This window comes from Doryrhamphus excisus, linkage group LG5 (assembly GCF_037039965.1).
Source record: "Doryrhamphus excisus strain RoL-2023G ecotype Guam linkage group LG5, RoL_Dexc_Guam_v1.1, whole genome shotgun sequence".
Taxonomy (NCBI): Eukaryota; Metazoa; Chordata; class Actinopteri; order Syngnathiformes; family Syngnathidae; genus Doryrhamphus; species Doryrhamphus excisus.
In genome coordinates this window covers 8,347,630-8,374,415 of record NC_136361.1, presented here as the reverse complement: position 1 = coordinate 8,374,415, position 26,786 = coordinate 8,347,630, and the positions used below count along the sequence as shown (strand labels likewise).

Here is a 26,786-nt window from a genome sequence, read left to right as displayed (position 1 = left end):
TGAAATATTTGAAAAATTTAAAGACAGCAAAAATGCTATAAAAAAAAGAGTAAGCAGTAATTTTACAAGAATAAAGTCAAAATATGAGAAAAAAGTTGTAATGTAACAAAAAATGTCATCATTTCAGAATAATCTAATATGATGAGGGAAAAATAAAATTTTAGTAGCATGAAGTATAATATAATAATAAAGAAATATTACCTTATTCATTAATATTAAAGAAAAAATAGCTTATAGTTTGAAAGTTGTCTTGAGAAACAAAGAAACAAAAGTATTTAGAAAATTGGGGAATCAGAAAAAGTTGTATTATGAAAATGAAAAAGACGTAATATTACAAGAAGATGGGCGGCACGGCGGTCTAGTGGTTAGTGCGCAGACCTCACAGCTAGGAGGCCAGGTTTCAATTCCACCCTCGGGCATCTCTGTGTGGAGTTTGCATGTTCTCCCCGTGCATGCGTGGGTTTTCTCCGGGTACTCCGGTTTCCTCCCACATTCCAAAAACATGCTAGGTTAATTAGCCACTCCAAATTGTCCATAGGTATGAATGTGAGTGTGAATGGTTGTTTGTCTATATGTGCCCTGTGATTGGCTGGCGATCAGTCCAGGGTGTACCCCGCCTCTCGCCCGAAGACAGCTGGGATAGGCTCCAGCACCCCCCGCGACCCTCGTGAGGAAAAAGCGGTAGAAAATGAATGAATGAATGAACTTTTCCTCTTGGTAGTGCTTTTTAATAATTATTATATTTACTCTATGACAGTTTTGAATTACAAGAAGAAAACAGCTTTAATTTTAAGAGAACTATTGGGAAAAAACACAATTTTAATATTATGAAATAAAACAACATAATTTCTGTAGTTTAAACATTAAAGAAAAGTATATAATATATTATAAATATATTATATATTATAAGTATAAAAAAGTATATATTTATATATTTTAAGTATATATTTAAAAATAATAATAATTAAAAAAGTCATAAGTTTTAAAAAGTAAAAAAAAAGTATATATTTATTAAGCTTGTAATATTTTGAGAAAGAAAACAAAGTAAAGTTGTAATTTTGGTTGGCAGGACATGTCCAGTATACAGGAATAAAATAAAAATATTTTGGCTGTAAAACCATAATATTACAAGAAGAAACTATTCAATATTATTTAAGGAGAAAATTTTTATATTTGAAAAAAAAAAACAGAGCAAAGTTGATACTGATGAAATCAGGGATGCGATATCATCTTTTTTGACAAAAAAAAATGATATGCCGATATTGTCCAACTCTCAATTTCCAATTTCCATTTTTTAAATATTGGTTAATCTGACCAAATTCTGATAACAATATGGATCAATATCCCATTTTATGCTTATATCCATACCAATAATTGTTGGACATCCCCTTTTTTTTGCAAAAAATCTGTGAGCTATTCCTCTGCTTGGCTGTTATATTTTCTCTATTCATTGAAATGAAATGAAACATTTATTATTTTTTATCATTTTATTTTTGTGTTCAATGAAAATGATCCCAATAGTCCAGGTGTCCCAAAAACTCCAAGCAGACATTTAATGACATGTAAAACTAAGACGGCAAATACAATTTACATTTTAAAAAAGTCACATTCAAGCTACAATACTAGAAAATTTCCCCCAGTTTTTATTCTTTGCTATTTTAATCCATTTTAGGTTTGCAGCATGCACGGTAGTTCAGTCCTCTGCTCGTCCATGCGGCCCCCCTGGACCTTCAGCAGCAGAGAGAAGAAGTCCTCATCGTCCATGGGCCCTGGAGCTCGGCTACGCTGGTCCTCCAGCCTGCCTTGGGCCTGCGGGTGTGAGACCGAGAAGTGCAGGATGGAGACGGAACATCCAGCATTTGTTCACGTGGTCATCACACCGCACACAATGAAGAGATCTTACCTGTGTGGTGAGGATCATGTTATACAGCTCCTCTTTGGGGACGGGGGCCGGTTTCTCAGGCCTCCTCACGAAGGACAGATGCTTTATGCTGCCTCGGAAACTCCTGTTTTTTTGTTTGGCCCTTTGGGACTTGTGCAGCTGCGCCCTCTGGTCGTCCAAGCGGCGAGCTTGCGCCGTGGCCACCAGCTCAAAAAACTCCTCCCTCTGCAGCGACGTCATGGAGGAGAAGATAACTGCAGGCACAACAGCCGGGGAAAACAAGAGGTGGGACGCTGCAGTTTGAGACTTGATACGACTGAATGCCCAGTGGAGGCAGTAGTCAGTCACTTTAGTATTACAGACGACCGCTGGGATTATTTACATAACAAACTAAATTGGCTTCCGGAGCTTCAGGTGGTGCAGGGTTGTCAAACGGTGGAGGTCGGTTACATGCAGATGTTGCAGCGGGCAATCCTCATGACTGAGGGCCCTGGTCCGTGTGGTAACAGCTAGGTTCTGAGTTCATTGCAATTCACAATGCTGGCTTGACCAAGGAGAATAACATCCCTCTTTTGGACCATCCCGGGATGGATGGCAACCATCAAACATGACCGGTACCGAGAGGGACGGCCGGAATGGAATGAGTTAAAGAATGGCTTAAATTACGCAAATGGCTGTAAACACTTGGTTTGATAAGGTCTGGGAGGGGGGCCAACTCAAAGTTATTTTCCCAAACTTCTGCGGGTCGGATGAAATTTCAGCTCGGGCCGGATTTGTCTCCGGGCTTGAGTTTGACATGTATGTACTAGACAGACGGGTGATGATGTGTTGCAAAGGGTGTTAGGCTGTTCTGTAAGATGCCCCAATACTGGGGCCAAAACTCTTCAACTTGTACATCAATGATATCTCCAAAGTTATGAAAGTCTTAAAGCTGGTATTATTTGCGGATGATACCACTGCTTTTTGTTCTGGAGGGAGTTCAGACCAAATCATTAGAAAGGTCAGAGAAGAAATGGTCACACTAAAAAGATGGTTTGATGATAATAGATTGTCCTTGAACCTAAATAAAATAATAAAATCATGCTGTTTGCTAACAGCAGAAAGGACACGCACCAGCAAATACAAATAGACGGTGTGGACATTGAAAGGGTGAATGAAAATACATTTCTGGGGATCACAATAGATGAAAATATGAGCTGGAAACCTCATATTACAAATATACAACATAAGGTGGCCAGAAATATTTCAGTATTGAACAAAGCAAAATTTGTTGTCAATCAAAAATCACTCCACACTCTTTATTGCTCTCTGGTTCTACCATATCTTACTTATTGTGTGGAAATATGGGCTAATAACTATAAAAGCAATCTTCACTCGCTAAATGTACTGCAAAAAAGGTCAGTAAGGATAATTCATAACACCGCCTACAGAGAACATACTAACTCCTTATTTCTAAAATCACAAATACTTCAACTTGCTGATATATGTCGTTCACCTTCAAAAAGCTAAAATAATGCATTAGGCTAAAAATAAGCATTTAGCTAAAAATGTCATCCAATACTTCTCTACAACAGAGGAGTATTCTCAGGGAAGAAGTACATTTGAAACACTTCTATGCTAGCCATAGTATTTCAGTATGTGGAATCAAACTATGGAATGGATTGAGTAAGGGAATCAAACAATGCACAACGATGAGCCAATTCAAGAAACAATACAAGCAGTTGATGTTTGCTAAATACAAGGATGAAGAGTCTTGAACCAGTCATGATGTGCTATATATATCACTATATTGACACTTACTATGGTACACATTATGGCATTGGATGCTCATATCACTTTGTACTTCGGTACGAGGTGCATTATTTAAAACAAAAACCTTAAACTGTATTATGGAAAGCAGGAAGTGAACAAATGTAACAGTTAGTGATTGTAAAAGTACCAGATGGAGGGGTAGGATTTAATAAGCTTTGTTTCTTCCTACTCCTTTTGGACATGTGGAACTGGGAACTGATTATGGGATGCACTCAATTGGAATCTGATGCATATTCAAATGAAATAAAACCATTACCATTACCATGTGGGCGGGGCATGGTAACAATGAGACAATTGGCCACTAAATTGTGAACGTTAATAAATCTTCATCTTAATTTAGTACAGATAACGTAGACCACACTTTGAAGTTATAGATCAATTTTGTATTTGTTGTAGCGCCACCCAGTGGCAACAGGAAATGGATTGCACATGCCCTCCAACTTACCAGAACCATGAAATGCGTTGGGGTACGAGGGCATGTTCATCGGAACCGCCATGTTATATCACAGGATAAATCTCAATTTCAGGGGTTTATGAATGGGTGACATAAATATTGTCTATTTATTTGGTAACATCAACATGATTGGGTAACTAAATCCTGTATGACACACATCTATGGTTACCATCATTAAACGTACTTCTACCACTGTAAAAAAAAATATTCCAACAGTAAGTGTGCAAATGTCCAAAATATGAAATAAGAAGTCAGAATTATGAGATCAGAAGGTTAGAAATATGAGAGTCAAAATTGTAAGATAAAAAGTCATAATTCTAATATAGGAAATTATGAGCCTAAATTGTGAGATTAAAAAGTCATAATGAAGAAAAACTAAAGTTCTAATTATGAAATAAAAAGTCAAAATAACGAGATGAAAAGTCCTAATGATGAGATTTTTTAAGATGTCAGAATTAGTCATAGTCATAGTTATGACATAAAAAAGGCTATAAATCCAAAAACCATGAGAGAAAAAGTCTGAATTATGAGATAAGAAGTTATGACAGTCATATGTATGAGACAAAAGGTCAAAATGAGAAAGTCATAATTATGAGATGAAAAAAGTCAAAATTCTGAGTTAAAGTTATGTTTCGAGTCAAAATGAGAGTCGTAATCACGAGATCAAAAGGCTGAATGATGAGAGTGACAATTACAAGAAAAAAAAATCTATAATAATTCGAACATAGGAATGTCCAAATTATGAGCCTAAATTATTAGTTAAAGAGTCATAATTATGAGATAAACAAAGTAAAGCCTTAATTATGAGCCTAAATTATGAGATAAGAAACTTACATTATGAGATAAAATGTCAATTATGACGGTCATGTGAGTGATATAAAAGGTTGAAATTAGATAACGTCAGAATAATAGCATAAAAAGTCAAAATTATGAGACAAAATCATGTTTAAGAGATAAAAAAAAGTCCAAATGTGTCATAATTACATGATAATTATGGGGTAAAATGTTGAAATGAGGGTGGCAGGCGGTCGAGTTGTTAGCGCGCAGACCTCACAGCTAGGAGCTAGGGTTCAATTCCACCCTTGTGTGGAGTTTGCATGTTCTCCCCGTGCATGCGTGGGTTTTCTCCGGGTACTCCGGTTTCCTCCCACATTCCAAAAACATGCTAGGTTAATTAGCCACTCCAAATTGTCCATAGGTATGAATGTGAGCGTGAATGGTTGTTTGTCTATATGTGCCCTGTGATTGGCTGGCCACCAGTCCAGGGTGGACACCGCCTCTCGCCCAAAAACAGCTGGGATAGGCTCCAGCACCCCCACAACCCTTGTGAGGAAAAAGCGGTAGAAAATGAATGAATGAATGTTGAAATGATGAGAAAGTCATGAGTATGAGATAAAAACTCAAAATTATGAGATAAAATTTGGAAATGATGATAAATGATAAACATGTGTTGCCTTCAGTTGCATGTGCAGTTTGTAGGTCAGAATTTCAACAAACTTTCACGAACCTTGTTGCGCCCGTGTGGCTACACCCTAACCTCTCCGTGTCATCTCACCTCTGTTGGCAGGCTTGGTGGCGTTGGGCTCGGAGTGGCACCTCCTCCTCATGCCGCTCTCCAGCCTGAAGGAGCAGCGCTGGTCGTTGAGGCGCCGGCCCTCCTGCAGGGTGCACAGCAGCTCGTACAGCGCCTCCGGGAAGTCGGTGGCGAGCCGGTGAGCCTGACGGGTGGAAACGGAACGAATTGACTTCATTGCTCAGGCTCAGGTGTTCCAACTACAGATGCGTCTCACAAACCTTCTCGGCACCCTCCTCGCTGTGGCTATGCAAGCCTTCCACATGGAGCTCGGGCCATGTTAGCGTCTTGATGCCCAAGAGAAGGTCCTCTGGTGTGACGCTTTCATCCTCCCCTCTCATCTGTCCATCCTTTGCATCCTCCAGTGTGTCATCAACGTCCACACGAACATCTTCAGTGTTGGTCTGGAGCTCTTCTGAAGTCGCTTTCACAGCTGGCTCCTCTTTCTTCTCCTCCTCGGCCGTCTTCGGAGCCCTGCTGATGAGAGCCACGTCCACTTGGAGCTCTGTGCAAGCCATAATCTTGACCCTAAAATGCAACAGCAGGCAAGGTCAGTGGTGACTCTGCATCAAAGTGCTGTTTTCATTTTATACTTCATACAGAGCAGGCATGTTGTCAGGACTTGTCGTGGTCGTCAGCTATGGTTTTTTTTTGACTGATCAGACCTCCTAAGAGTCACATTTCTCAGCTTCTGGGTTTCACATTTGAAAATTGAGTGGCCTTTGGGGCACAAATGAGATGTGCCCCACGGACTCTGCCTAGCAACAAGTGGCCTCGATACCGTGTGAAAAAACTATCTTAGCAATTCTATATTTTTTTGTTGTCAGTTGTGAAATCTTTTACATTTGAAGGGGACCTTATGTCGCTTATCCTCACTAGGGTCACAGGTATGCTGGAGCCTATCCCAGCTGTCATTAGGCTGTGTTTATGAGTCAAGCTTATTGGCGCAAGAGAAAAGTATTTTCCTCTGTCAATGGCATTTCACATGGCACTGTTGTAAACATGAATGTGAAATTTCCGCCAAACGGGAAAGATGCATGTCGGACTTTTTAATGTCTGGAACACAGTCGCCCCGCAAAAAACGCTTCCACAATACCGATGTTAGTTAGTAAACGCGGCGCCCTCACATCCTGGCTTCTGAGCTCCATGCCACCTGCAGTGTCTCTGACAAAGTGTGTCTGACAATGAGTGCTCCTCTGCTAGCAGGCGAGGTACATACAGCTGGAATACGTGCAGATTCTGGAAGATCAGGAAAGTTTTCTGTGCCGGTTATTGTGTGTAGCTGCTCTATAGGAGTCCACAACTCAATACAAAGGGTCAAAAAATTAGCATAATAGCTCGCCTTTAATATATTTTACTACTGTATTTGAATCTCAACTATTTCACTTGTGTGGTTTAATTTCATTGACTATATAACATAGAATTATTAATTATTATTACATGTGCTATAATATTCATGAATAATTAATTTGCTTTTGATGTTTGATTTAATAAATGTAATATTTATTCACATGTTAAAATATGATTTTACACATGAAATGATATTATTTTCTTGTGAACTTTGAATAATATAAGTATAATAATAATAAATTTTAATAATAATTTAATAATTATTTATTAATTTAATAATAATTTTAATACATTGAATTCTTTTTTCACCTGCCAGGTTTAATTTAATACACTAAATGTAATTATTTTATATATGAAGATGTCATTAATTTATTTGTTTGCCCATGAGGTTTAATTTAATACAATTTAGTATTTTACGCGTGAATTTTTATTTTTATTAATACATCAATGAATAAATTGAATGTACATTCAATTGTTTTTTCCCCCCATGACAAGTTAAGTTTGAATAAATTCAATTACTTTGCATGTAAGAGAAGTTGTACTTTAAGATGTGAAATTATTTTTTTTAATTGTCAAGTTGACAATTAAACACATTAAATCCAGTTTTCCCACAAGTTTAATTTCATTCATGCAACTGAACTATTTGGACTATAAGGTTGTATTTAATTTAAATTATTTTTAAGTTATTTGACTTGAAATGATTGACTGATACATTGAATTGGGTCGGTTATCACCATTTCATCTGAATTATTCCAGTTATGAAGTAGTATTTAGGTTACAATGAATAGTGGGTGAGTGTGCTTGCTCCCGTTCACTGGTGTTGGCAAATTGGAATGAAGGCCATGCATGGTGCAGTCAGAAGGAGTAGTGTACTTTCCTTGTGTGTCACCTCATTAAGAGGCTGCTTGTTGTATTTTTCCCTATACAGAAGCTGCCTCTAAGGGGCGTCTAGAGGGGCCTCGTTGTTGTTTGTACGACTGCGAGGAATTCCAAGCCAGCGTGAAATAGACTGAGCTGACTATTTTGGTGCAGCTGCTGTGTCTCCACTCTTGCAAAACATGTGCAAGGAGAGGAAAAAAGCCAGCTAGGCAGGTTGGAGCTTGTTGCAAATGCAACAGGCTTTAAAAAAAAACACACAGCACAGCAGAAAGACACTTTTAAGACTTGATACAGTGTTGGAGAACTTCAGAATCAAAAACAAACCTTACCTTTGTGTTCTCCTAAAAGATCATCTCAGCAGAGAGGGGTCGCTCCCATCTTGTCAGCGTCTTCATGGAATTAAAAAACACTTGTGAAGTTGAAGTGACTTTGACAGACAGTCTGCTTGCTTTCTCTTCCTTCTTGTGCTGTTGAGGTGGACGCATATGTAGAAGCTGTCGTGAAAAAGCAGAAGCGACAAACCCTCCTCCTTCCCCTCCTCCACCGTCTCCTCCCCCGGCGTTGATGTGGTTGGCCTGAGTGGGGTCACAAACTCCCGCTGTACAGATGAGAGATGAGCGCAGAAACGCTGCCCCTCTGCTTTGTGTCACAGCCGCGCACAACGTGTTGAAACAAGTGCAACCTTTCTTCTGACGGCACTGTGGTTTGGCCTCACTTCCTGTTGACGAGCTGCGCTAAAAGGAGAAGTCGACAGCAACATTCTGCCTTATCAAGATCATACAACTCAGGGGTGTTTGGTTTGTTTCTCGTAATGTTACCATTTTTATAAAAATCTGTTTGTTTGTTTTTTTTAAAGAAGACCTAATATGTTCATTTTCGGCCCTTTGTATTGAGTTGTGGACTCCTATAGAGCAGCTACACACAATAACGCGCACAGGCAACTTTCTAGATCAGGGGTCTCAAACTCGGGGCCCACGGGCCAAATGTGGCCCGCGAGACGCTAGTTTGAGGCCCCCACCTTGATACCAAAGTTTAATGTTGAAATGACAGCTTAAAGCTGTGTGCACACCGGACACAATTAACATGATTTTGCCCCGCCCATACTGTTACCCTACCCTGTTACCCCGCCCTCTTTTGCTTTGGATTAGCAATGAAGCTAAAGGCTCATGACGCTGGGTACAAGTAAATGCAGGAAATGATTTGGAAAACGGAAAATACACGTCAAGATAAAGCATCTCATCAAACATGTTGTTAAAGTTACGACGCTGCTCCCAGATGGAACTAAGTACGATGCTAACTTGCTAATTGGGTCAAATTATTAAGTTTCATTAATGTTCATGTTAAAGGTTAAATAACTGTTAATACTGTACATTTGAATCTGAAAAAAATAATTTCAACTGTATTCCAACTGTATGTGGTTTCTTACGTTTTTCTTATTTGCTGTTTTATTATTATTTTACTTATTTATTACTGATTGATTTATTGTCTTTATTCTTAATTTGTTTATTTTTTTATCTTATTTTGTGTATAGAAAAATAAAAATCAAGATATTTGAGAACAGTGGAATGTTATATCAGATATTTTGGTGTGGAAAACCGGAACCAAAGTACTGAAAAAGTGTAGGGTATAGCAGAAGCAAAAGCATTGAAGATTTTTTTAATTGATTTTTCCCCAGTTTTTAATAAATGCGTTTTGGGTTTTTTTGGAAAACCTGATGCGGCCTGGCTTCACCCAGAACCTAGCTCCGGTGGCCCCCAGGTAAATTGAGTTTGAGACCCCTGTTCTAGATCTTCCAGATTCTGCACCTCTTTCTGCAGTATTTATATTGACTTCCTGCTTCCCACCCAAATGATCTATTTCATTTACTCCATCACCTCCTCCCTACCTCCTCTAGGGAAGCCGACTTCCGGATACGTATGTAGTCCCGCGTTCAGGAGCAATCTGCGGCCTACATAAAGAAGTCCGGATCACCATCCCAAACTTCTTTCAGGGCTCACTTCCAAATAGGCAAGCTCATTATCTGAAACTTTGGCGTGGTTTAACACGAGAATACAACATCGTGACCACATTTATGGGTCAGAAAGTGGAAAACGCATAATAGGTCCCCTTGAGTTCGACTCCTGCTGCTAAAATTATATTATTTTTCTGCATAATATTTTTCAGTTTATTGTAGTAAAATTGCAAGATTTTTTTCCTCATAAGAATACAGTTTTCTTCTTAATGTTTAGAATTTCTTCTCATTAAATTACAGCTATTTTTACAGCCATTTCTGCTATTTTTGCAATTTTTTTCCTAATTTTCCAAAAATTACAACTTTATTTTTGTAATGTTTGTTTCTCTTAATATGATGACTTTAAAAAAAATCTATTTTTCTTTAATAGTTCAACTCTACTGCTATATTATATTACATTATATTATATTATATTATATTATATTATATTATATTATATTATATTATATTATATTATATTATATTATATTATATTATATTATATTATATTATATTATATTATATTATATTATATTATATTATATTATTTTCAATTAATATTGAAAATTAATTGTAATGAAATTGCCACATTTTTATTTTTGATTGATTTTTTACTTTAGTTTTCCTTTATTTTTTTATTACTTTTACTGTATTCTTTTAAAAATTACAGCTGTTTTTTCAATTGATGCTGCTATTTTTTTTAATTTTCAATTACTTAGAATTTTGTGTTACAATATTACAACTTTTAAAATATTTTTGAAATTTAAGATTTCTTAATATTTCAACTTTATGCTCATAAAATGATGTTATTTTGCCTCATAATATTATGATGTTAAGGGCGGGTTAGTGGCTTTATGAAAGGTGGGAAAGTAGATGTTGGCAACACTTTAAGAAATAAATTGTTTTCGAAAACATTGGAGACTTTTGCTGCAGTTTTTCGTGTCCGTCGCTAGGGTACCTGCTGGCCGCTATGCCTGTTGGCTGGTGGCGCTGTAGCTTCCCTGGTGGTGGTGGTGTTGGTGGAGGAGGTGCGAGCAGTCGGGCAGCAGTCGGGCAGCAGTCGTCGCCACTGCGCGTCGCTCGACATGTTGCAGCAGCAGCCTCTGACGGCCAACGGGGCCTCCAACGGCCGGGGCCTCGCCATGAGCGGCCACCCGGGGATGGCGGCCCTCGGCGCGGCGCACCAAGCCCCGCAGCACCGCTCCGACGGAGGCGAGTCGGGCCTCGACGCCGCGGAGAACGGACACGAAGCCCGCCGAGACATCGGTGACATCCTGCAGCAAATAATGACCATCACTGACCAAAGTTTGGACGAGGCGCAGGCAAAGTGAGTGACTTTTTTGTTTTTTGCCTTAATTGTTATTTTTGTAAAGTTGACAGCGGCAAACTTTCGCCAACTTTGCGCCATTTAGCCACATGCTAACTGCTTGACTTTGTGCACACGAAGAAAAACATTCCAACTTGCATGGGTACAAATAAAGATTAGTTTAGTTTGCTGCTTTTTGTAACGTTGCTCATTTCTCACTGTCAGCTATTGTTACCAGGCTAAGCTATGCTAACAATATATTGCTATTAAACGTGGATAGCTACTGCTCAAATGTGGCATTTGAATACGTTTAGCTCATTCTTATTTCAAATAAGCAGTGGGTAAACGTCATATAAATCGTCTTAAATTTCGCATTTTGACAGCAATGTGAACATTCAGCGATATCGCTTGTAGCCTGCTAGCGTTAGCCGACCTGCTAACATGGCTCGGTTTGTGTTGTTGTTTTGATGAATTGGCGTCCTGTCACCGCCTGTTAGCTCGCTGCTCATGCTAACCTGCTTATTTCCTTTTGCGTGTACAGGAAACATGCACTCAACTGCCACCGAATGAAGCCCGCATTGTTCAGCGTTTTGTGCGAGATCAAGGAGAAGACAGGTACACACAATGCACGCGCACGGTGCTTGTTATTGTTGGTCATAGTCATGGTCAGTGTTTTGCACAAATGCTCGCTTTGTGTACACTGCCACTTTGTGTGCGCTCATCACTCCCCAATAAGCCCCGGCACTTATCTGTGCAAGTGCACATTTGTGCAGGCATAAAAATAGACAAAGCTAGCAGCTGGACAAACAGACACGCATCATCATGTATATCCAACTGACTGCCGCTGCTATTTGCTACTCTTTCGCTTGATTACTGAAGCCAGTGCACAACTTTTAATGTTGCACTCCAATCATATAGTAGTAGTAATGAAACACATTGGGGATGCATTTCTCTTTAACCGAGGAATTAAAGAAAATATCTTTGAAAAAAGTACTATATGTGGAATTTCCCTGAGGCATCACCTTGTATTCATTCATTTTCTACCGCTTTTCCTCACGAGGGTCGCAGGGCGTGCTGGAGCCTATCCCAGCTGTCTTCGGACGAGAGGCGGGGTACACCCTGGACTGGTGGCCAGCCAATCACAGGGCACATATAGACAAACAACCATTCACACTCACATTCATACCTATGGACAATTTGGATTAGGCAATTAACCTAGCATGTTTTTGGAATGTGGGAGGAAACTGGAGTACCCGGAGAAAACCCACGCATGCACGGGAAGAACATGCAAACTCCACACAGAGTTGCACCTTGTATTGGCCCTAAAAAAGTAATAATTTTAGGTGAATAAAGTTGTAATATTCTGAGGGGAAAAAACTAGAAACTTTTGATGAAGCATAAAAAAATCAAAGATGTAATATTTTGAGAAACAAAACAAAAAGAACAAATTTAAAATGTTCTGTTACATTTGTTCACTTCCTGCTTTTCATAATATAGTTTAAGTTTTTGTTTTTTTTTTTTTAAATACTGCACCTCGTACCGTAGTACAAGGTGATATGAGCATCCAATGCCATAATGTGTACCATAGTAAGTGTCAATATAGTGATATATATAGCACATCATGACTGGTTCAAGACTCTTCATCCTTGTATTTAGCAAACATCAACTGCTTATATTGTTTCTTGAATTGGCTCATCGTTGTGCATTGAGTTCCTTACTCAATCAATAAGGGCCATATAAATAAACTTGACTTGGTTTGACTTTTTCATCTAAAGCTGATTTTTGAACAGATGTTACATTAAAACTCACTTAATACCAGGCAGTTTTTAAAAAGACAACCCATTCAGTGTCAGCTATTTTAGACCGTTATGACTATTATGATTTATCAAGACCCACAGATACATATTTTGTGTTCTGTGGTAATATAAAAAATGGAATCCACCAAAACACGATTAGCCTCTCGGCTTATCATCAGAAAAAAAAGTTTGTTTCTACCTACTTTTTTCCATTCTTGAGTCATCAGCAATGATGCATAGTTAAGTTTCAGGTAAATATCAGCTCCCAACAAGAAAAGGGAGAAAAGCAGCTTTTTTGTGAAAAGATGCATTTCAAGCATAACTTTCACTTTTATACAAATTGTTTGCTTTTGTGACAGGTCAAGTATCTAAACCAGGGGTGGGCAAACTACGGCCCGGGGGCCACATCTGGCCCGCCAAGTGTTTGAATACAGCCCGCCCGTTCTTTCCAAAGTATTTCATTTAAAGTCAGCATACAAGCTGGCATCATGGCTTGAGCCGACATTTTCATGGTTTGGCGGTTTTATCAATTTCGTTATTTCATGCGATCTGTTGTTTACAAAGTGAAAAAAGGGACACAAGCACATAATAATAATAATAATATTAAATAATAAATGTATTCTTATTATTATAAATTTATAACACACTTTACATCAAATAAATGATCTCAAAGTGCACATATAGCAGATTGCATGACACTTTTACAGGTACAATAATTTTTTATTTCATTTTTCATTTATAACGCACTTTACATCATAATAATAATACATTAATATCAAATAATAATAACAAATAATATCAAATAATAATACATTTATTCTAATTATTATACATTTATAACATACTTTACATGAAATAAATGATCTTAAAGTGCACATATAGCAGATTGCATGACACTTTTACAGATAATAATACAATAATAATAATAATAAAATTACAATAATTTCGTTATTTGATGCGGTCTGTTGTTTACAAAGTGCTCCTGAAAAAAGGGACACAGGCACATAATAATAATAATAATAACAAATAATAATAATATAAAATAATAATAACAACAAATAATATAAAATAATACTAAATGTATTCTTCTTCTTATAAATTTATAACACACTTTACATAATAATAATGATAATTAAAATAAAAATAATATCAAATAATAATAACAAATAATATCAAATAATGCATGACACTTTTACAGATACAATAATTTCGTTATTTGATGCGGTCTGTGGTTTACAAAGTGCTCCTGAAAAAAGGGACACAGGCACATAATAATAATAATAATAATAATAATAACAAATATAATAATATAACATAATAACAAATATTCTTATTATAAATTTATAACACACTTTACATCAAATAAATGATCTCAAAGTGCACATATAGCAGATTGCATGACACTTTTACAGATTTAATAATTTCGTTATTTGATGTGGTCTGTTATTTACTCCTGAAAAAAGGGACACAAGCATATAATAATAATAATACAAATAATAACAAATAATAATAATATAAATAATAATACATTTATTATTATAAATTTATAACACACTTTACATGAAATAAATGATCTCAAAGTGCCCATAAAGTAGATTGCATGACACTTTTACAGATACAATAATTCCAGCTGGACTGTTACGTGTAAAATATCGAGTGTGGCCCCCCCGTCAATTTTGTTAAATCAATGCGGCCCACCAGTCAAAAAGTTTGCCCACCCCTGATCTAAACCATACCACAACATAAACAACACAAACGGTTGTTGTACATCGAAATAAATATGTATTTACAGATATAACACCATAAACTACTTACAATTTTTACATTTGGAACTAAAGTGTGTGTGCGCGCAGTAGGGTGCATCAAATTTGAATGAGAAATTTTAAATTCATAATTTGTCTACTGTCTACTCTATATTACTGTTATTGATGTTATGCTTGTTCAGCTATTAGCTAACTGTCATTAGCAAACTGTAGCTAGCTAATGTTAGCTACAGTAGAGGCAATGAGCACTAAATACCTATAAATATGACTACAAATCATTCAAACTACAAAGACAAAACCACAAATTTGGTAGTAATATGTAATAGGAGTATAAATACCAACAAAAACATAAAGATCACCTGAGAGTTCTTGAGCTGCAGTCTTTGCTGACCTCAAATCTCCATGGCGACCATTGAACTGTTCACCACTTTATTCCACAAAAACAGATGTATGGTGGCACCCCTAAATAATCATGTATTGGAAAAATATTTTGTATGTGTTGTTTCGACATATATTGGAACACTTTAGTACCCAGTCATATAAAAATTCAATAATTGTGTTTTTTGATGCACGTGTGTTAAAATTATCCTTCAATGCGTAACCTTCTGCCTGCTACACTCCTCCATGCACTTTCACTTTCTTCGTCCTGTCAAGTGTGTTTTTACATGCCAAAGATCCATGCCAGATGCGTGCAGTGTATTTGTGGCTGTGGTGGGCTGCGAGGGGGCCCGGTGTACTTGGCCATGACACCTGAAAACCAAAACAAACATGTTTAGAAATAGAAAGATGCTGTCCCTAACAGTCAGTGTCTTGCTGACAGGCCTGTCCATGAGGAACAACCAGGAGGAGGAGCCCCAGGACCCCCAGCTGGTGCGATTGGACAATATGCTGCTGGCGGAGGGTGTGGCCGGGCCCGAGAAGGGGGGCGGAGCCGCCGCAGCCGTGTCGGCGGCCACCAGCTCGGGCGGGATGTCGCCCGACAGCTCCCTGGAGCACTCGGACTACAAAAGCAAGTTGAGCCAGATTCGCAGCATCTACCACACCGAGCTGGAGAAGTACGAGCAGGTAGAGTCAAACTACGGCTGTAATTACAGATATATTAACTATTAAAATATACAGTTTTTAAACTAGCAACCAACATTCTTGGCAAGCATAAAAGACGGTGTATCATTACGTCTTTTCTCATGAAAGCTAAATACAGCTAGAGGTGTCCATTAAGCTCTTTTGTGATTATTGCATTGAGTAGCCAGGACAGAAAGGACTGCTTTCCTATGCCACGGTAGATTTCGCTCGCAACTCTATGGTTTTCATCACATGTGTGGAGTTACTCTCCACACCTGCGACACACAAACACCAGACACGGCCCGTTGGAACAACAGGCTTTTGTTACCGGTTTGAATGATCTTACAACAGGCACAATGGTCCCTCCCTTACATGTGCTATCGTGCTAAAACCCAACTCTGAACCCCCCCCGAGGTCACTTCCTGTCCGTGCCACTGGCACACATTTACAGCAACACACACAGCCACAAGTCTGATTTATGTCTGAAATGTTTACTATATTGGGTGATAGGAGACTAAATGTGACTATAGGGGTGTTATATCATGTCTGTAGGGTTCTAATGTTGTTAGAAAGGTTGTAAACAGATTTACTGACTCCAGAACCAATTAACTGCGATAAAGGAGGGATTACTGTATTGTTAATTAACTAATAATGGTAGGTTTCGCTCGCAACTCTATGGTTTTCATCACACGTGTGGAGTTACTCTCCACACCTGTGACACACAAACACCAGACTCGGCCCGCCGGAATAACAGGCTTTCGTTGCAGGTTTGAATGATCTTACAACAGGCACAGTGGTCCCTCCCTAACATGTGCTACCGTGCTAAAACCCAACTCTGAACCCACCGAGGTCACTTCCTGTCCGTGCCACTGGCACACATTTACAGCAACACACACAACCACAAGTCTTATTTATGTCTGAAATGTTGACTATATTGGGTAGTAGGAGAATAAATGTGACTATAGGGGTGTTATATCATGTCTATAGGGTTCTAATGTTGTTAGAAAGGTTGTAAACAGATTTACTGACTCCGGAACCAATTAACTGGGATAAAGGAGGGATTACTGTATTGTTAATTAACTAATAAAGTGTGGAATATTATTTTTCTAATGTACTCATGTACTACAAATAGGAAAATGTGTATGAAGTCTGCTAATGGTCGATAGCCTTGATGTGTATGACGTTTTGCAGAGTGAAAGTAACGAGACATGTTTGTTGTGCAGGCGTGCACGGAGTTCACCACCCATGTGATGAACCTGCTGAGGGAGCAGTCGCGCACGCGGCCCGTCACCCCGCGGGAGATCGAGCGCATGGTGGCCATCATCCACCGCAAGTTCAGCTCCATCCAGACGCAGCTCAAGCAGAGCACTTGCGAGGCCGTCATGATCCTCAGGTCCCGCTTCCTGGATGCCAGGTGGAACCCCGCTCTCATCTTTCTTAACCCCGCCTCCACTTTTTGTCCTGAAAAGTCATTTTTCCGGCTTGCATCTCGCCAGGCGTAAGAGACGTAACTTCAGCAAGCAGGCCACGGAGGTCCTGAATGAGTACTTCTACTCGCACCTCTCCAACCCCTACCCCAGTGAAGAAGCCAAAGAAGAACTTGCCAAAAGTTGCGGAATCACCGTCTCTCAGGTACGTCATAAATGCTCCACTTCAGACTTCATTCAAAAGTTTGTCAGCCATTTCTACCAACAAGCTTCCATATGAAATAAGTTGACAATTTATTTACACCCTAAAAATTGTTTAGTCACTTTTTTATTTCTATTTACCAGAGTTGTCATTCATTTTACTTTATTATATGTAGGTGTATTTTTACATTATTACCTCTCGGGCATAAGCGGTATAGAAAACGGATGGGTGGATATTACCTTCACAGGGTTATTCTTTAGAATATTTTGTCTTTATTTTGATAAAATTACCACAAATTGTGCCATTTTTGCTGTTTTTTATGTAATTTTTTTATATGCCACAGAACAATGGAAAAAAACAGCTGAATGCCTCAAACGTCCCCCCCCCACCCCCCCTCTGATTTCATTGACACTCCGTTTATGTATTTTATCTAAATTGAACATATATAATTGTACCCCAGGAAAAAAAGTACTTCAGATGTATCAGTCTGGAAAAGGTTATGAAGCCATTTCTAAAGCTCTGGGACCCCAGCGAACCACCGTGAGCGCCATTATCCATAATTGGCAAAAACATGGAATAGTGGTGAACCTTCCCAGGAGTGGCCCACCAACCAAGAGGTCACAAAAGACCCCACAACAACATCCAAAGAAATCCAGGCCTCACTTGTTAAGGTCAGTGTTCATGCCTCCGCTATAAGAAAGATACTGGGAGAGTTCCAAGACCAAAACCACTACTGAACCAAAAGAACATTAAGGCAAGTCTCAATTTTGCCAAAAAACATCTTAATGATCCCCAAGACCTTTGGGAAAATACTCAGTGGTCTGACCAGACAAAACTTTTTGGAAGGTGTGTGTCCCATTACATCTGGCATTTCAGAAAAAAACATATCAACAGTAAATGTGGTGATGGTTTTGCTGCTTCAGGACCTGGAAGACTTGGAAGCATGAATTCTCCTGAAGGAGAATATCCGGCCATCTGTTGGTGACCTCAAGCTGAAAGCAACTTGGGTTGTGCAGCAGGACAATGATCCAAAACACACCAGCAAGTCCACCTCTGAATGGCTGAAGAAAAACCAAATGAAGACTTGGAGTGGCCTAGTCCAAGTCCTGGCCTGATTCCTATTGAGATGCTGTGGCATTCATTCATTCATTCATTTTCTACCGCTTTTCCTCACAAGGGTCGCGGGGCCTATCCGAGCTGTCTTAGGACGAGAGGCGGGGTACACCCTGGACTGGTGGCCAGCCAATCACAGGGCACATATAGACAAACAACCATTCACACTCACATTCATACCTATGGACAATTTGGAGTCGCTAATTAACCTAGCATGTTTTTGGAATGTGGGAGGAAACGGGGAGAACATGCAAACTCCACACAGAGATGGCCGAGGGTGGAATTGAACCCTGGTCTCCTAGCTGTGAGGTCTGCGCGCTAACCACTCGACCACCGTGCAGCCCATGCTGTGGCATGACCTTAACCATTACAACAATTCTGCAAAGATGAGTGAGCCAAAATGTAGCTTTGGAGATTAAAAACTGCATTTTGTGTTCAGTTGTGTTGTCATTGATTAATATTAAAATTTGTTGGATGATATAAAACCTTTAAGTGTGAAAAAAGGGGCAAACGCTTTCACACCACTACGTATCGTATCCTTTATGAAAGTCCACTTAGCTGTTGTAAACCTCAGAGATTTATGTTTATGAGTAACTTAACTTTTTTTTTTTTCGTTAGGTCTCCAACTGGTTTGGCAACAAGAGAATCCGCTACAAGAAAAACATCGGCAAATTCCAGGAAGAGGCCAACCTGTATGCTATGAAGACGGCTTTAGGGGCACGACAGGGCGACGACTCGCCACACACTCCCAACTCCACAGGTACAGCATTCCCTATTAGCTGGGAATTAGCTGTCATTTCTTGCTATATTCTTAACCTCATAAATTCCGTTTGAAATTTGATGCGGTTTTTGTACTCCAGATGCATCGTGCAGGAATTTGGTGTCATGCTTCTTTGCTTGTTACTTGTTCACTTGTCTCGGGCTTTCATTTATTTGCTGTTATCAATTACAAAAATCTGTCTTCAGGGTCTGGGTCCTTCTCGCTGTCGGGGTCCGCTGATCTGTTCCTTGGTGTCCCGCCTGTCAACGGCGAGCAGTCGGCTTACCAAATGGGAGTGCAGGTACTTGCAGGAGAACACTAACCTCTATGTGACATTGTGACAACATCATAACGTCATCTTGATCACCGGAGAGGCGCTGATAGTGTAGGGTTGTCCAAAGTGCGGTCTGGGAGCCATTTCTGGCACATGGCTGGGTTGTTTTTTGTTTTTTGTTTTGTTTTTTTTTATCGGTCCACAGCACATACTAAAAATACAATCTAACCAGAAGAGTGAAGAAAAATAGCAGAAAGTGTACAAAAATAAAGTAGTAACATTGTAATCTTATGAGAAACAAAAACTTGTCATTTTTGGAAAAGTTTAGATTGGATGTTTTGAGTGTAAAGTGACTGCTCATGGTGTTCCAAATGCAGCTGCTGCCACCTTGTAGAGTTGAGGTTAAAAAGTACATGAGTAGGTTGCCTACAGCCACTGCTATTAATGTCAAAGTATTTTTTAATCCTGTATTTTAACATTATTTTTACTTTGAAATGCTTATGCCGAAGGAGCACTGCTTCCAATTCGCTCAGCAACATTGACGTAATACACATCCCTGTAGCCGGTAAAGTCATGCCTTCAAAATAAAAGCAGTACACCAGTAAAATAACATGGTTGCATCACAGCAGGGGCAGGTAGAAGTTCTTAGGAGATCAAAATTTGCCTTATTTTAATAATGATTTAATAAGTTTAATAATGCCAATGTTGAATTTGAATCCTTGGTGGTTAATTTCAATCATAGACCAAACGCTCCGACTCAGTGAATTAATACTTACTGCTTGTTGTTGTTTTCAGATAAAGTGAAAATATTATGCAAATAAAGTCAAATTATTATGGGAATAAATTAATAATATTATGAAAAGAAAATGCAGGCACATTAGTCATGAGAAAATTTTGTGGGGAAAAAAATGCAGAAAATGTGGGTTTTTTTCCACTAATCACAAAAAGGTTTTGTTACAAACAAATGTGTGGAACTGAGTATGGTTCGGAAAATAGCTTTTCAAAACAATAAAAATAATGCAACTCGAGTATTGCTGAAATTACTTTCCAATGACAGCGTGACCAACAATATTGTTTTTTTTGTAAACAAACAAATCTCTTTAGCTCAATAGTAATTTATTGATGGTTCCTACTACCAGCGGCTATAGCAGCACTTCCAATACGAGCTCCCTGGAACAGCAGCCGGGGCACAGTGAGGGGCAACTACTGCTGTACCTACGGAGACTGAAATCCAACGTCCATAGTGAAACTAGCCCTTTTGTGCGAAAGTGTAGCCCTTTTGTGTGAATGTGATACGGCAAACGCCTCGGCCCAATTTCGTGGGGGAAGCCGAAATGATCCGATCTTCAGAAATATAGCAGATCGGCCGCCAATCCCGATCCTGAAGATGGGATCGGGACATCCCTATAGTTGATACCGTTAGTGTGCTTTTTCACTTAAATCACAAAAGTGATTTTAAATACATATAACCTCTTAGCTTGCAATATATATATATATATATATATATATATATATATATATATATATATATATATATATATATATATATATATATATATATATATATATAAACAATATTGTTGGTCACGCTGTCATAAGAAAGTAATTTCAGCAATACATGAGTTGCATTATTGTCATTGTTTTGAAAAGCAATTTTCCGAACCATATTCAGTTCCACACATTTGTTTGTAACAAAACCTTTTTGTGATTAGTGGGGAAAAAAAACACACTTTTTTCTGCTGGGTTTTTTTCCTCCAAATTTTCTCATGACTAATGTGCCTACATTTTTTATTTATTTTATTTTATTTATTTTATTTATTTTATTTATTTTATTTATTTTATTTATTTTATTTATTTTATTTATTTTATTTATTTTATTTATTTTATTTATTGTTTTAATATATATAAAGTATATATATTTGTCAGTATGTGGCCCTCAGTGGAAAGGTTTGGATACCCCTTATTTATTGTTTACAACAAATGAATTGAGACCAGGGTTCAATTCCCACCCTCGGCCATCTCTCTGTGGAGTTTGCATGTTCTCCCCGTGCATGTGTGGGTTTTCTCGTTTTCTCCGGGTACTCCGGTTTCCTCCCACATTCCAAAAACATGCTAGGTTAATTGGCCACTCCAAATTGTCCATAGGTATGAATGTGAGTGTGAATGGTTGTTTGTCTATATGTGCCCTGTGATTGGCTGGCCACCAGTCCAGGGTGTACCCCGCCTCTCGCCCGAAGACAGCTGGGATAGGCTCCAGCACCCCCCGCGACCCTCGTGAGGAAAAGCGGTAGAAAATGAATGAATGAATGAATTGAGACTGACTCAAGAGCGCCTCTGCTGGTCACAGCAGGTTGTGCACCCCATTTTGTTTCCATTTATGTAGATGCAAAAAGTCAATCAATTCTTAACTAATTAATTAATCCATGAGTATGTCCATTCCACACATTATTTTTCTCTCTTTTGTCATCTTTGATATTTTTCATTTATGAGCCAAACTTTGTTGTTTTTATGAGGCTTTCATGTGGTCACAATATGCTTGGAAATGAAGTGTTTCCATGGCAACGTATGGCATTTTCATTATAATGTTTTGTACCAATTCCTACTAAATTGTCATGCCAACACACACATGTGTCCCGGTGACTTCTCAGGCTAACGGAAACTGGCAAAGCCGCGGCACGCCCCCGCCTGGTGCCTCCCCCAACAGCGACCAATCGGACAACTCGGACTGATCTGCCAGCCACACACGCCCCTCCCCCATCCTTTCCGTTACTCCCCCCACCATCCTTGCCGGTCAGCGTGAGAATAACGACAAAAAGATTGACGGAGCAGGAAAGACAAAGAATGATATCACACTCCCCCCGCCGCCCCCCCACTGGGCTGATGTTGCTTTTTATGCTGTTTGATTTTTGATAAGATGCGTTCTTTTTCTTTTTCTGTCCACTTTGCTCTGGTGGTTGTTTTGCTGTTTGGGCCATCAGCTGAGTGAACGCGTGTCGTGTGCGTGCAGATTTCATTCTACCATCAGTCAGCAAGGGGGCGCTGTTATCCTCCGCTTCAGTGCTTCTCAACTGGTTTGGCTGCAGAACATAACCTAGTGCTCATTTACATTGAAAATCCCTGCATTTGCTATTTGACATGGCGGTTTCAAACAGATGCAAATATGACTATGAAATGGACAACTAAAATGCACATTGCACTTACACAGCTGGTACTTTCTACGGCTCAACAACAGACAGAACCGACGCGTTCAAATCGCCGCATCAAGAAATCTCTCACAGAAAAATTTGTTTCTGGGGCTTTTTGTTCTTTGGTCCACTTTCCCAGGCAAAGAGACCGACTCCGGGTAGCAACCCACCAGTTGAGAATGACTGCACGACATGTTACTGTGTGTGTGTGTGTGTGTGTGTGTGTGTGTGTGTGTGTGTGTGTGTGTGTGTGTGTGTGTGTGTGTGTGTGTGTGTGTGCACAGTATGTATGGTGATTATTATTATTTGAAGCACACTATATGGGTTATATTGCTGTTTTATGACTAAAAGTAGTACATTGGAAGAGAGCGAAAGAGGATGCATTTAATAGCGAGTGAGAGGCCAATAGAGAAAATCCAAAGACTTTGTATGTTTGTTTCTCTGTCTTTTGCGCTTTTGTTCTTTACTTACAGGCCGCTGATGTGAATGAGTGAGTTCATAGTCATGGTTTGGATGAAAGTGTTGTCTTTTTTGTGTACAGTGAAACACCTGTATTCTCTCTACCTCTTTTACAATAAAGACTCTCTGTATTCACAACCAGGAATTCAAATAAAAATCTCAAATATTCCAATCCCCCAAAACTCAAAAAGAATTTGCAAACCCACCTGAATTTTCCAGAGTAAACACTTCAAGACTTCAGTCATGGTAAAATGTCATGATAACCATAGCATCAGAAGCGCTGCACCAATCAGTTTTTCCCATCTTGCTTTCCATCCTTCCATGACTCGTGTACTCGTGACTCAGAGTACTCCATAGAATTCCTCAAGGAACATAATCCAGTGCCATCTCCCAAGTCCACAAAACACATGTAGACTAGTTGGGCTGACTCATGCACCCTCAAGGACTCTGTGGATGAACATATTACTTTAGTTGACTATAGGCATTCTTTATTGGTGACTCACTTTTACCAGAAATTGTATTGCCTATAGTATTTGTCTAATTTTATACACATACACTGTATATTTCTGTATCTAATGGCTTAACTTAAGGGTTTACATTTTATTTTCAAGTATTTCAATGAATGTCTTCCAAAGGTTTAAATGCAATCAAATGTTTGGTAATTTCCAAAAATCAAGCAAATAAAAAGGTGTGATTTTAACGGTTCACCTATTCTATTCACCCATTTAAAAGGTGTAGTACTGCATTTTCTACAAGAAAAAAAATATTTAAAATACTGTTTTAGAAAGTAAATTGATCATAAAATAAAATATACTATATATATAAATAATTATTAATTACTTATTTTCCTCTCCACTTCTGCACCCCTCATCAATGCCAACCACGTTGTGTGGCAAAGAGAGGCGAGTACTTGTTTTAATGGTCCAAAACACAGATTTTATATTTACAAAGTTTCACAACACTGCCGACTAGTGGCCAACATAAGTGACGGAGTGGGGGAGAGAAGGGGAAGGCGTGATTAATGACACGTGAAAAAATATTATAATTACAAAAATGAAAAACACATACCTGAAGGACAAAAGAATGAAAATAAAGTTATTTTCCTCTCCACTTCTGCACCCTACACGGACGGAACATAATTTATTTATTTCCTAGTGTGCCGCCATACGGGTAAATGAAAAGAAGCCATTTTTTTACTAAAACCAACGATCAAAATAATAAGAGCACTTGAAATGACAAATATATCGACATAAAAACAATATACACAACACATTTTGTCTGCAGCGCTTTAACTGAACCACGTGGTGTGGCAAAGGGAGGAAGTGCTACCATAGCTGGGGGTAGCTACGGAAGCCCGGGAGGAGCAGAAGTGAAAAGATAAAATAAAGCACATACAAGGAAAGCGATGAAAATAGAGTAAACACTATAAGAAAAATAAATAACTAATTGAGATAAAATTCACACAATTACTAAATAATAATAAATTCACACATTTAGATATAATAATAAATAATACAGTGCACTTTTAACTCCTGTAGTGCTAGCTTACCGGTACATAATTCACCCCGGAACGATCGATAGGGGAGTGGTTGCCACCCGGAGTGGTGGGCGCGAGGGACAGGGGTTTCCCCGCTTCTTGCTGTTGTGGTTGCGAGACGCTGTTGTTTATGGAATAGCAACCGAGAATCTTATCAATGACTTACATTTACCAGACGAATTGGAAGCTAGTCAACTTCGTTTTGCTAATAAAGCGTACCAATAGACTACCAATAAAATGGAAACACACCTCCTCTTGTATCCAGGCTAACAGAAAATGAAGGAACATTTAGTTAAGCTAACATGCATATCTTAGAATTGTGTTCTGCATGACCAATCTCATTAGTGTCATATCTAATGCGATGTATGTCTTTCATAAACCCGAGTCTGATCCGAATCAAGACTTCTTCCCGTCACCACGATTCATGTTTAACACTTGCTTGACACTGCGCGTGCCAACAGGACCATTCACTAATCCACGGGGCGCGTGGATGTAACCCCCCACCACACACACACACACACACACGTGTGAGGGACACACGCCAATGTTTGATGAACATTTGTGAAAGAAGTCAAACATCCGCCAGAAGCAGCGTGAAGCCGCTCCACGGGGGGGGGGTCTAACACCCGCAAGAAGAGCACCAAAGCAGTGAATGTGACATCCTTTTCTGTCTACTTTGCGCAACTTTCTGCGTCAAAGGGGCAGCATCACGCGTGTCGTATTCCATGTAAATCCTACAAACATCAATAAAAGTATAACTCATGACAAATTTTATCTGCATTCGCAGGACAAACGGCAGGGGCACGTGACAAGTGGGGTCCGTTTCCCACGGGAGGCACGTGAGGACAATTACTTTTATTCTCAATGTACGTAAATTCTCTTATTGGGCACATTAGATTGACGCAAAGAGTGGTTAAAACACTTTTACAATATGACAGCAATACAGCCACCTTCTTGCTTGCTGCTTGTCCACGTTTGTCACGCACGCGTGGGAAGAAAAGCCTCAGGTGTGGAAGGGCGCGTGGCTTTGAACACCAATGCTAATGTGTCAACGCAAAAGAAGCCATGTCGTCTTCACCCCCACCCTGTCGCCACGAGAACTGTCTCCCGGCCCTTCTCCCACGCTCACAGCCCAACCTTAAACATTTGTTTCCACATCGGCGTGATTGTTTGCATAATTTTACACTCATTAACTGCAATAATACTGCTCATAACATTAGGTACACTTGCACAATTGATCACATCCAATACAAGTTGCGATCCTAAAAATGCTCACTTTTGATTGGAAGTGTCGTATACTGTAGATAATCATTGGCATTATTATTATTATAGAGTGCTGTTGTGAGCCTCTGATACACAATAACTTAATCCAATGTATTACAAACAGCTTCATATGCAGTCTGCTTATATTATAAATTATATATATTATAAATATATATTATAATGTATATTATAAGTCGCTTATTTACTGTGATATCCGTGTAAAGACTCATCTCATTCATTTGAACCCCTAAAAAGCATTGGCGTGTGAAATGCACAAGCTCATCTGACACCTCCCCACGATGAGAAGTGTGTTCAGGACTTTTTCCCACGAATGTCCCATTGTAGCCAACATTTAGTCACTGCCAGAGGCCCCTGAACACACCAGAATTCCTGATGATGGATATATTATAATGTCATAAAATGAAAAGCTTCAACAGAGTCACAGAAACACCATATTTACAATTATGATGCTGCTGGTATAATACAATTGTGTGTAACGTATGAAATATGAATTGCATTTTTCGTGTCTTGGGGGTAATCATTTCTATATAGTGTAACTTTTCATGTATAAAAGCATCACAATAATGTATAATGTGCGGATGGCTGCTGTGGTGCTTGAATTAAGTGTGATGAATGAATGAATAATGTTGTCCACTTCAAAGACTGTGGCATGTGGCGCATGCGTGCACAAATGGGGCG

General features: G+C 39.0%; 3 protein-coding genes across 3 annotated transcripts; 1 reads left to right on the top strand and 2 right to left on the bottom strand.

Annotated features, from left to right (window-relative positions):
• Positions 1–1,468: 1,468 nt before the first annotated feature.
• Positions 1,469–8,450, bottom strand: gpsm3 (G protein signaling modulator 3). Its single transcript, XM_058053259.2, has 5 exons — positions 8,280–8,450; positions 5,943–6,249; positions 5,704–5,866; positions 1,904–2,136; positions 1,469–1,809 (listed from the first exon to the last, which is right to left on the bottom strand). The coding sequence occupies exons 2-5, from the start codon at positions 6,237–6,239 to the stop codon at positions 1,669–1,671; spliced, it is 834 nt and encodes a 277-aa protein (XP_057909242.2). The 5' UTR covers positions 6,240–6,249; positions 8,280–8,450; the 3' UTR covers positions 1,469–1,668.
• Positions 8,292–11,027, bottom strand: LOC144898483 (uncharacterized). The gene is made up of 2 exons (XM_078790500.1): positions 10,899–11,027; positions 8,292–8,684 (listed from the first exon to the last, which is right to left on the bottom strand). Exons 1-2 carry the CDS (start codon positions 11,025–11,027, stop codon positions 8,292–8,294), a joined length of 522 nt encoding a protein of 173 aa, XP_078646626.1.
• On the top strand, positions 10,968–23,425 carry pbx2 (pre-B-cell leukemia homeobox 2). Its single transcript, XM_058053257.2, has 8 exons — positions 10,968–11,267; positions 11,788–11,861; positions 15,626–15,870; positions 17,091–17,281; positions 17,364–17,499; positions 19,228–19,369; positions 19,576–19,670; positions 22,292–23,425. The coding sequence occupies exons 1-8, from the start codon at positions 11,026–11,028 to the stop codon at positions 22,370–22,372; spliced, it is 1,206 nt and encodes a 401-aa protein (XP_057909240.2). The 5' UTR covers positions 10,968–11,025; the 3' UTR covers positions 22,373–23,425.
• Positions 23,426–26,786: the final 3,361 nt, after the last annotated feature.